Source organism: Moschus berezovskii, chromosome X, assembly GCF_049115385.1.
Source record: "Moschus berezovskii isolate FMDL1 chromosome X, NW_MosBer_1.0, whole genome shotgun sequence".
NCBI lineage: Eukaryota > Metazoa > Chordata > Mammalia > Artiodactyla > Moschidae > Moschus > Moschus berezovskii.
This window is the reverse complement of record NC_142488.1, coordinates 10,226,438-10,238,514: the sequence shown is the minus strand read 5'-3', so window position 1 is coordinate 10,238,514 and position 12,077 is coordinate 10,226,438. Positions and strand designations below refer to the sequence as shown.

General features: G+C 40.8%; 1 protein-coding gene across 5 annotated transcripts in view; it reads left to right on the top strand.

Annotated features, from left to right (window-relative positions):
* Positions 1–12,077, top strand: part of ARHGAP6 (Rho GTPase activating protein 6) — a 563,891-nt gene that overhangs the window by 458,874 nt on the left and 92,940 nt on the right. For all 5 annotated transcript variants that reach the window (XM_055437710.2, XM_088834028.1, XM_055437712.2 and 2 more), the window contains one exon: positions 4,381–4,540. In XM_055437710.2, coding sequence (XP_055293685.1) covers positions 4,381–4,540 — 160 coding nt within the window. The remainder of the gene's footprint in view (positions 1–4,380; positions 4,541–12,077) is intronic.

Sequence of the window (12,077 nt, the reverse complement as noted above, 5' to 3'; positions counted from 1 at the left end):
TCCAGCCTTCCACCTTCTTTTGTAAATGAAGTTTGATTGGCACACAGCCATACCCATTCACTTACAAACTATGGCTGCTTTCATGCCACAAAGGCAGATCTGAGTAGTTTTGACAGAGACCACATGGCCCACAAAGCCTGAAATATTTACTTTCTGGCCTTTTACAGAAAGATAGTCAACCCCTGTACAGATAACAGAGCCGTTGGAGGGCATATTTTTTAAATGCTTTTAAATAGGTATGCAATTCCATTGATACCTAAACTTCATATTTAAAAACCACTGGGGACTTCCCTGGCAGTCCAGTGGTAAAGACTCCACAGTTCCAATGCAGGAGACCTGAGTTCAATCCCTGGTCAGGGAACTAAGATCCCACATGCCTTGTGGTAAAGCAAAAAAAACCCCACCAGCTCATCGGGGAACTTCCCATCTGGGATGCACTAGTGTGTGCATGTTTAGTGAAACATAGCCTTCCCTGAGGTCTTTCCCAGCGCCCTGCCCATCCCTCCAATCTAACACTGTAAATCTCTGTCCTCTGCTAACACTGCCGGCCCCTTCCCTGCTTTTTCCCCCATCCTTAGCTGTTATTATTCAACACACTGTATTCTTTACTTACCCTGGTTTATTTTCTACTCTTGCCAAAGTGGTGCAGTGGTGAAGAATCCGCTGGCCAAGGAAGAGACACGGATTTGATCCCTGGGTAGAGAAGATCTCCTGGAGGAGGAAATGGCAACCCACTCCAGTATTCTTACCTGGAAAATCTCATGGACAGAGAAGCCTGGCAGGCTACAGTCCACGGGGTCTCAAAGAGTCAGACACAACTGAGCAACTGAGCATGCACACCAGAGTATGATGTCTCCATTTGCTAAAACAATGAATAAATAAATCAGTGAAATCCCAGATAAAGAGGGGAAAAAAATCCAATCATTAACATACTTCCATTTACTCTTTGGAATGAACCATCTAGGCAGAAATTTGCTACCAGTACAGAAGAAAGGTGTCTTAATAGTCTCTGGGGCCAGTCTTTCTGTCTCTCTTCTTTCAGGTGAATAATTAAGGAGGGTGATGAAGTCTTTGGGGATTCCTTAATGTTTCCCGCATCCACAGCAAATCCCTGGCAGTGTTTGTGGGGCCCAACGCTGTTCCTTCTCCCAGAACTTTTCTTGATTGTTGAGGAGACAGTAGCTACCTCATCAAAGCTCTTGTGCCCTGGCTGATATCTGTGATTCCTAGGAATTCCTTCTCTGTGAGGGGACATTAGGTTTCAGAGGACTGCGAAGTGTTGTTTCTTAGGTCATCACTTGCTCACTGTCCGCATCAAGGGCAGAGATATTCACTCTCAGTGGAATCAACGGTGTGTGTGTGTGTGCACACAGACAAACCCGGGATTGTGGGGATCTCTGCTTTCATTCTTTGATGTGGGGCATTTTCACATCACATGTCTATACGAATATGTACTTTTTATTGACCCTATCTCTATACTTACTATGATGAAAATAACTCATTAGACTGCTATAAAATAGAAACTCAGTAGTTACAATTTAGCATTGAATTTAAAAGCCTAAGACTTTTTAGCTCAAGTCCTGGTTGATTTCAAGTCTTAGAAGTTTTACGATTTGGGAGAAATTACTTAACCTTCATAAGCCTCAGTTAATCTATATTATATTTGTGTACTGCGTTTGCTCAGTCGCTTCAGTCATGTCTGACTCTTTGTGACCCCATGGACTGTAGCCTGCCAGGCTCCTCTGTCCATGGGGACACTCCAGGCCAGAATACTGGAGTGGGTTGCCATGCCCTCTTCCAGGAGATCTTCCCAACCCAGTCATCTAACCCACATCTCCTGCGTCTCCTGCATTGCAGGTAGACTGTCTACCCAGTGAGCCACCTGGTAAGCCATATTATATTTATACATACTATATATTACTATAATATCAACATAATGTATCCTAAGTAAACATTGTGATAATGTATCATAAGTATATATTATATATAATAATAATATATTGTGTGATATATTATAAATATACTAGATTGCATTATTATATAGTTAGTATTAAATACTATATAAGATAAGGTTAGAAATGCTAAATGCCTCTTAAGGTTGTTTGAAGGAGTAACTAAAAATCCTTGACACTGTCACTGGTACACGGGAGGCTATCAACATACATTCCTATGTCTAGTGTGCATGATGGCAATTCAGTTCAATAACTCAGTTGTGTCTGACTCTTTGTGACTCCATGGACACCAGACTTCCCTGTCCATCACCAACTGGAGCTTGCTCAAACTCATGTCCATTGTGTCTGTGATGTTATACAACCATCTCATCCTCTGTCGTCCCCTTCTCCTCCTGCCTTCAATCTTTCCCAGCATCAGGGTCTTTTCCAATGAGTTAGTTCTTCACATCAGGTGGCCAAAGTATTGGAATTTCAACTTCAGCATCAGTCCTTCCAATGAATATTCAGGACTGATTTCCTTTAGGATTGACTGGTTTGATCTCCTTGCAGTCCAAGGGACTCTCAAGAGTCTTCTCCAACACTACAGTAAAAAGCATCAATTCTTCGGAGCTCAGCTTTCTTCACAGTTCAACTATCACATCCATACATCACCACTGGAAAAACCTTAGCTTTGACTAGATGGACCTTTGTCGGCAAAGTAATGTCTCTGCTTTTGAATATGCTGTCTAGGTTGGTCATGGCTTTTCTTTCAAAGAGTAAGCATCTTTTAATTTCATGGCTGCAATCACCATCTGCAGTGATTTTGGAGCCCCCAAAAATAAAGTCTGTCACTGTTTCCATCATTTTCCCATCTATTTACCATGAAATGATGGGACCAGATGCCACGATCTTAGTTTTTTGAATGTTGAGTTTTAAGCCAACATTTTCACTCTCCTCTTTCACTTTCCTCAAGAGGCTCTTTAGTTCTTCACTTTCTTCCATAAGGGTGGTGTCATCTGCATCTCTGAGGTTATTGGTATTTCTCCCGGCAGTCTTGATTCCACCTTGTGCTTATCCAGCCCGGCATTTCACATGATGTACTCTGAATATAAGTTAAATGAGCAAGGTGACAATATACAGCCTTGATGTACTCCTTTCCCGATTTGGAACCAGTCCGTTGTTCCATGTCCGGTTCTAACTGTTGCTTCTTGACCTGTGTACAGATTTCTCAGGAGGAAGGTCAGGTGGTCTGGTATTCCCATCTTTTGACTTTGCATTCCAGGATGTCTGGCTCTAGGTGAGTGATCACACCATCATGATTATCTGGGTCATGAAGATCTTTTTTGTATAGTTCGTCTGTGTATTCTTGCCACCTCTTAATATCTTCTCCTTCTGTTAGGTCCATACCTTTTCTGTCCTTTATTGTGTCCATCTTTGCATGAAATGTTCCCTTGGTATCTCTAATTATCTTGAAGAGATCGCTAGTCTTTCCCATTCTGTCGTTTTCCTCTATTTCTTTGCATTGATCACTGAAGAAGGCTTTCTTATCTCTCCTTGCTATTCTTTGGAACTCTACATTCAAATGTGTATATCTTTCCTTTTCTCCTTTTCCTTTTGCTTCTCTTCTTTTCTCAGCTATTTGTAAACCCTCCTCAGACAACCATTTCGCATTTCTTTTTCTTGGGGATGGTCTTGATCCCTGTGTCCTGTACAATGTCATGAACCTCCATCCATAGTTCATCAGGCACTCAGTCTATCAGATCTAATCCCTTGAATCTATTTGTCACGTCCACTGTATAATCATAAGGGATTTGATTTAGGTCATACCTGAATGGTCTAGTGGTTTTCTCTACTTTCTTCAATTTAAGTCTGAATTTTGTAATAAGGAGTTCATGATCTGAGCCACAGTCAGCTCCTGGTCTTATTTTTGCTGACTGTATAGAGCTTTTCCATCTCTGGCTGCAAATAATATAATCCATCTGATTTTGGTATTGACCATCTGATGATGTCCATGTGTAGAGTCGTCTCTTGTGTTGTTGGATGAGGCTGTTTGATATTACCAGTGCATTCTCTTGGCAAAACTCTGTTAGCCTTTGCATGATGGCAATTAGCAGTAGTTTTTTCTGTTACTGAGAAATAAAAATGAAAAAGTTTCCATGTGTTCCCATAAAAGAGAGGAAGCAGTATCTTGAAGTATCTTTCCACATGGTTTTCTTTATGTCATTTTATGAGATCGGGTGACCTAGAAGGTTCTCCAGACTGGGATGCTAGCAATTGACTGAGAAAATCCACAGTTAATGAAGAGTGGGTTGGATTTCAGGGACTGAGAGCCGATTTTGGAACACAAAAATGAAGTTTGCTTGACATTGTGACCAATTGAGGGAGAGGCTGAGGTCTGTGAGTTGCAGATCGCTGTGTGACCCTTGATGTTTTCCCCCTTGGTCTGCAGGGTGATTTCACCTGGAACAGTATGTCGGGCCGCAGCGTGCGGCTGAGGTCAGTGCCCATCCAGAGCCTCTCAGAGTTGGAGCGAGCCCGCCTGCAGGAAGTGGCTTTTTGTCAGCTGCAGCAGGACTGTGACCTGAGCTGTCAGATCACCATTCCCAAAGGTAAGGCCCCGTTTTGCCATTCCGTGGGGGATGTTGCCAGTCAAACAGATGCTCTGCCACAGTTACAAGCTGCAGATTCGTCTCAGCCCCACCACTGACTCAGAAAGGAAGCTACAGCTTCTGGGTCATTGGCTGGCATGGGTGTCCAGTTTGACAGATATGTTCAATAGGACAGTTTACATGTCAACTAATATGTTTATTAAAAGGAAGATTGACTTGCGGCATTAAAGGAGAAAGCCACATGCATCTCAACAGTCTATGTGGCTTCAGCACAACCAGTTAAAAAGAAGTTTCAAAAAAGTCAACTTAAAAGATTAGAAGAGAAACCATGTCTATCTCAATATGATTTCAAAATAATCAGTTGAATGGTTTAACAATCTGTTAAACACGTCCTTTGACCGTATGCAAACCCAGAATCAGCTATTATACCAATGTTGACTTATTTTTATCCACCTGGCATTCTCTGTTAGGGTTCACCACTATAATTCTGAAGCCAGTGTAGGTCTAGTTGTCTGATGTTTTTACAAACACAGATCCTGATTCTGGTAAAAATGGGAAACATATATTTGAAATCCTTTGATATATAAAGCCATGTTTCTGAATGTTTTCTATTTTCTATAAAAGCACTTTTTAATGTGTATTAGCATATGCAGAAAGGTAATTTGAGGTGGAGTGAAAAGCTGTGATGCTACATAAATAGAGTAAACCTGACATAAAAAGAACATTGGATGCTGTGCCTAAAACTTACATATAAAAGCTAGATTGCCTTGACAGATTTCAGTATCTGCAGAACTTCTCCTTTGTTTTCTTTTGAGGGGTTGAGGGAAGAGAATGCTTCATGAATAGTTATTCATAAAATAATTCATATCATGCATACGCACATACACATAGATATGTAGTTCTCAACCAAAGATGGTTTCCCCATCCCCAAGTAGAATTTAGCAATGTCTGGCTCCACTTTCGGTTTTCACAGCTTAGAGGAAGGATGCAGCTGACATCTAGGGGTTAGAAGCCAGGGATGCTGAACATCCTATAATGCACTGGACAGTTCCCCACAGCAAGCATTGTCAGGTACCAAAGGCCCAAGTGTAGAGATTGAGCAACCTGAATATACACATGAACCCATGTGCTTATATTTCGTCAACAACACTGCTGGTGGGGCTATTTTCTGGGCTTATTTGTGGCTAATGGAAACAGTGCTAGCGTGGGAGTCTGAAGACTAGAATATGAGGACTTGTCCGGTCACTTCCCCTCCACAGGTGAGCTTGTGTAATTCACCTCTCTAGCAGGAGGTTCAGTTTCGTTGACTAAAGAGAGCAACACAGAAACACTGACCACCCAGAATTTTTCACTGGATAATGACTCTCAGGGCCACTTTTATTCTTTTTCTTAAAAAATTCTTAAAAATTTGATGTATAGTTGGTCTACAATGTTGTATTAGTTTCAAGTATACAGCATAGTGATTCAATATTTTTACAGACTATACTCCAGTCGAAGTTATTATAAGATAATGGTTATGGTTCCTTGTGCTGTACAATATATCCTAGATACATAGTACTTCATACCTCTTAATCCCATATCCCAATCTTGCCCATCTCTCTTCCCATTCCAAACTTGTAATCACTAGTTTGTTTTCTGTATCCATGAGTCTATTTCTTTTGTGCTATATACATTCGTTTATTTTTTGCATTCCACATATGAGTGATATCATTCAGTATTTGTCTTTCTCTGTCTGACTGATTTCACTAAGCATAATATTCTCTAAGTCCATCCACATTGCTTCAAATATTCCATCGTGTGTGTGTGTGTATATGTACATATATATATGCCACATCTTCTTTATCCACTCATATGTTGTGAATACTTCAGTTGCTTCCATATCTTGGCAATTGTAAATAATTCTGTCATGAAATATTGGGGTACATGTACTTTGGTTCAGTGGTAAAGAATCTGCCTGTCAATGTAGGAGACGCTTGTTCGATTCCTGGGTCAGGAAGATCCCTTGGAGGAGGAAATGGCAACCCACTCCAGTATTCTTGCCTGCGAAATCCCATGGACTGAGGAACTTTGTTGGCTACAGTCCATGGGGTCACAAAGAGTCGGACATGAGTTAGCAACGAAACAATTTGAATGTGTGTTTTTTTTCTAGATATATACCCGAGTGGAATTGCTGGATAATATGGTAGTTCTCTTTTTAGTTTTCTGAGGACCCTCCATATTATTTTCCACAGTGGCTGCACCAGTTTACATTCACACAAACAGTGTTGAAGGATTTCCCTTTTCTCCATATCCTCGCCAACTTTTGTTGTTTGTAGACTTTGTGATGATATCCATTTGGCAGATGTGAGGTGATATCTCATTGTGATTTTGATTTGCATTTCTCTGATGGTTAGTGATGCTGACCTCTTGACCATCTGCATTTCCCTTTTTGGAAAAATGTCTATTCAGGTCATCTGCCCGTTTTTCAGTTGGGTTATTGGTTTTCTTTAATGCTGAGTTGTATGAGCTGTTTTTGTATGTTGGATACATACAACCCCTTATTGGTCACATTGCAAAAATTTTCTCCCATTCCATAAGTTGTCTTTTTTTTTTCCTTCTTCTGTACTGCACAGCATGTGGGATCTTAGTTCCCTGATCAGGGATCTAACTTGTGCCCCTGCATTGGAAGCATGGATTCCTAGCCACTGAAAGTCCCCATAGGTTATCTTTTTGCTTTTTCAAGGGCAAAATTTTAAGTTTAATTACACCCTGTTTGTTTATTTTTGCTTTTATTTTTTCTGCCTTAGGAGGTAGATCCAAGAAAATATTGCTCTGACATGTCGAAGAGTGTTCTGCCTATGAGCTTTATGATTTCAAGTGTTATATTTAGGTCTTTAATCCATTTTGAGTTTACTTTTGTATATGGCATGAGGAAGTGCTCTAATCTCATTTTTTTGCATTGGTTCTTTTTAAAAACTTTTATGTTTTATTTATTTTTGCTTGCACTGGGTCTTTGTTGCTGCCCTTGGGCTTTCTCTAGTTGCGGCATGCGGGCTTCTCATTGCAGTGGCGTCTCTTGTTGCAGAGCAGGGGCTCTAGAGCATGTGGGCTTCAGTAATTGAGGTTTGTGCGCTCCAGAACTCGGACTCGATAGTTGTGGCACATGGGCTTAGTTGCTCTGCAGCATGTAGAATCTTCCCAGACTAGAGATTGAACCTGTATCCTCTGCATTGGCAGGCAGATTCTTTACCACCGAACCACCAGGGAAGTCCTAATCTTATTTTTTTACATGTAGCTGTTGAGTTTTCCCAGCACCACTTATCCAAGAGACTGTCTTTTCTCCATTGTATATTCTTGCCTCCTTTGTCATAGACTAATTGGCCAGAGGTGTGTCAGTTTATTTCTGGGCTCTATGTGTCTAATTTTGTATCAGTATCACACTGCTTGGATTACTGTAGTCTAAGGACTAGGAAGGAGAAGGAAATGGTAACCCACTCCAGTATTCTTGCCTGGAGAATCCCATGGACGGAGAAGCCTGGTAGGCTACAGTCCACAGGGTCACAGAGTCGGACATGACTGAGCGAATGAATGGAACAGAAGGACTAGGAAAGTTATATCTCCAACTTTGTTCTTTATTCTCAAGATTGCTTTGGCAATCCCAGGTCTTTTGTGGTTCCATACAAATTTTAGGATTATTTGTTCTAGTTCTGTGGAAAGTGTCATGGGTATTTTGATAGGGATTGCATTAAATCTGCAGATTGCTTTGGGTACTGTGGCTATTTTAATAATATTAAATTCTTCCAGTCCAAGAGCATGGGCTATCTTTCTATTTCTTTGTATTATTTTCTGTTTTCTTCATCAGTCTTTTATAGTTTTCAGAGTATAGGATTTTCACCTCCTTGGTTAAGTTTATTCCCAAGTATTTTATTCTTTTTGATGTGATTTTAAATGGAATTTTTTTTTTTTTACTTTTTTCTGATAGTTCATTATTACTGTATAGAAAAGCAACCAATTTCTGTATATTATTCTTTCATCCTGCTGCTTTACTGAATTCATTGCTTAGTTCTAATACTATTTTGGTGGAGACTTTAGGGTTTTCTATACAAAATATCATGTCCTCTGCAAATAGTGGTAGTTTTACTTGTTTGTTTAGTCCGACTCTTTTGCGACGCCCTGGACTGTAGATGCCAAGCTTCTCTGTCCATGGGATTCTCCAGGCAAGAATACTGGAGTGGGTTGCCATTTCCTCCTCCAGGGGATCTTCCTGACCCAGGGATCGAACCTGGGTCTCCTGCACATCAGGCAGATTCTTTCTCACTGAGTCACCTGGAAAGCCCCTCTTTCTGTGTTGTAAAGGTACACAAACTTCTCCCACTTGTAGTGACCCAGGAGACTCAGGATGGCGCCCTTCAAGGCTGGGTGCATCTGGAATAAGTTTTACTTATTCCCGTCTAATTTAGATGCCTTTTATTTATTTTCCTTATCTGATGGCTGTGGCTAGGATTTCCAATACTATGTTAAACAGAAGTGGCAAGAGGGGCCACTTTTATTCTTTAAACTTGTATCTTGGACTCTGTTGAAGGTCATGAAAGAGTTCAGGAGAAGGCAGAGGTAGTTTAGGCCAAGGGACTGGTGGGACAGGCACATTTCACTGACTGATGCTTGGTTCCTGTGGCTTTTTCATCATACTCTACTTGACACCACGACCATAGCCAGTTCCTCCCAGGAGGAAATTCCTAGCCTTGTTATATCTTCTCATGCTAATGTAACACAGAGATCCTCACCTCAACTAAGAAGAAAATCCCTTTGGCAGTTGGTGAAAAACGAGTACTAATCGCCATCAGGCCGGGTTGCTGCTTCTTCCTAGGACAATCTCATTCTGCCTCATCTTGTCTTTGTTTGGTTTTAGGGTGGAGATGAAACCTGCCCTTGCTTCCCTATTAATTCACAAGATAGCTCAAGTGGGGTCCAAGAGTCCTGTCTCTGTTTTACAAGAACAGATGATCTTTCAGTTCCTAAGAAAAAATTTGAATAGAAATGTTGGCAAGCCCAATTTATAGTGAAGGAAATGATGCCTCTAAAAAGTTATGTGAAACCCAGATTTGAGACATATCAGATGAGATATCAAGGAACACATATTCTTTGTAATTTTGTTTTCAAACCCAGTTAATTTGATGTTTCTCTTTGTTCTTTAAAGAGTCCATTAAATAAATAACCTTTAAAAACCAGAGAATTTTATATAACTTATCTGCTAGAAGCTCTGTCTCCATTGCTTATTTCTGTGACTATGTGGGTCCTAGTGCATTCAGGGAAAGATTTGTTCTATCAAGATGTTCAAAGATGTTTGGGCTACAGGAGTTATTTTGACACTTTCTATCAAAATGGGAGCTAATGATTTACAAATCATCTCTTATGAAAGAGAGAAGGAATTGTGTGGCTGGGTGGGAAAAAACAGATATCACCCAAGAGTTCTAAAACTACTGTTTGGGTGAGATGATTATAGACATTGAATATTTACCAAGATCAGATGCATGGCCGGTGCTGAGTGCTATGATGGCAGCTTCGGTCTGAGGATGGCTGCTTTTGTTCGATGGAAAAACCTAAGTGGAGGTTCTAAACAGAGTCAGAGTCACTGTATGGATTTACTCAGGAAAATAAATACAGACGCCATGGTCTAGAACCTAAACTAATGATATAAAGCCTACTGAGATAGTGGGTATAATGAAAATGGAAACATATTCAAGCTCACATTTTTGCTCTTTGTTACCTTAGAATGACTGTGCATGCGTGCTCAATCACTCAGTCATGTCCAACTCTTTGCAACCCCATGGACTGTACCCACCAGGTTCCTCTGTCCATGAGGATTTTCCAGGCAAGAATACTAGAGTGGGTTGCCATTTCCTTCTCCAGGGGATCTTCCAGACCCAGATTAAAAAACCCACATCTCCTGAATCTCCTACACTGGCAGGCAGGTTCTTTACCACTGTGCCACCTGGGAAGTCCCTGGAATGACTATAGAAATTTATTTATGGGTATGTTTGGAGGACTGTCTTCCTCTATGAGACTGGTGCTTCCATAGCTCGGATGAATGATAATATAATGTATTCATCAGCTGCTGAGATTCACCATCGAGAGTGAAGAACTGAAGGATGAAGGTTAGGAAATCACTGGAGTTATTGCCTAGAGTGGACTGCAGTGGTGGGATCCAAAGCCACAGGTAGAGAGTTTGAGTCCTGAGGTTTAGTAGTAGGTGGACATGGGTTATATGGGTACAGATGCAGGCAGATTAGGTGATGGGAAAGTGTGTGGAATTTCACTTCAGATTGCCTCTCCTCTCTCAGCAAAATAAGAAACAATTTCACCTGTTAGGAGTGGGGATAAGAAGGAGGTCCTGGAGGTTTGAGGAAAGAGGAAAAAAATGGAAAAGCGGGAAGTGAATGGACCAGCAATTTTGCAGGATTGCGGGGCAGCCCAAAAGGTCTATTCAAGGTTAGAAGCTGGGAATTTAAATTGCAAAATAAACATCCGGGCAGCTTTGTTGTTGTTGTTGTTGTTGTTCAGTGGCTCAGTGGTGTCCTACTCTTTGTGACCCCATGGACTGTAGAGCAAGCCAGGCTTCCCTGTCCTTCATTATCTCCCGGAGATTGCTCAAATTCATGTCCATTGAGTCAGTGATGCCATCCAACCATCTCAGCCTCTGTTGCCCCCTTCTCCTCCTGCCCTCAGTCTTTCCCAGCATCAGGGCAGCTAACCACTGCTAAAGCAAGCACACCATTTTGTACTTTGAGTTCCCCAGCCTTAGTTAATCCAAATCTCCTCTCAGTGGAGTTAGTATTTTCTAGTTGAGTTCAATCATGGTAGGGAGGGACATGGCAGTTGAGAAATCTGTGGTAAGAAGAAATCTAGACCCGTCAAAGATGGCCCGGAATCTTTGACTATTTCCTTCACATGTCTAAATCAACTTTGCAGATGTGATCAACTCGGGTCTTTGAGACAGCAGGATTATTCTGGATTATCTAAGAGGATTAAAACTAATCACACGGGTACTAAGAAGCAGAGAAACTTCCCTCAGTTCAGTTCAGTCGCTCAGTCGTGTCCGACTCTCTGCGACCCCATGAATCACAGCATGCCAGGCCTCCCTGTCCATCACCAATTCCCCTGCCCTTATTTAATATTCCACAAATCTATATATTGCTTGATATAGTGGAAGAATGGCTCTAATAATAACCACTACGAAATATTTATAAAGGCTTTGTGTCAAAAGTAACTATTGCATTTAATTAGAAAAGTATTTTTTAAGGTTTTTAGATTTTTTTGTTATTAAAATGTTGCAAACTAATTATAAGTTTGATAAAACAGAAAATAGTAGGAAGTACAGTTTATAAATATATGTGACATCACTTTTGAAAGACAGCCTTTGTTAGCATTCTGCTGCACTATATTTCCTTCCTGTCTCCTTTCTGTGCATAAGTTTTTTGATTTATTTTTTAGGGAAGGGTGTTTCCAGGCTATCATTCTTTTTTTATCTTAACATTTAATTTTGAAAAGGTTTTTGGCC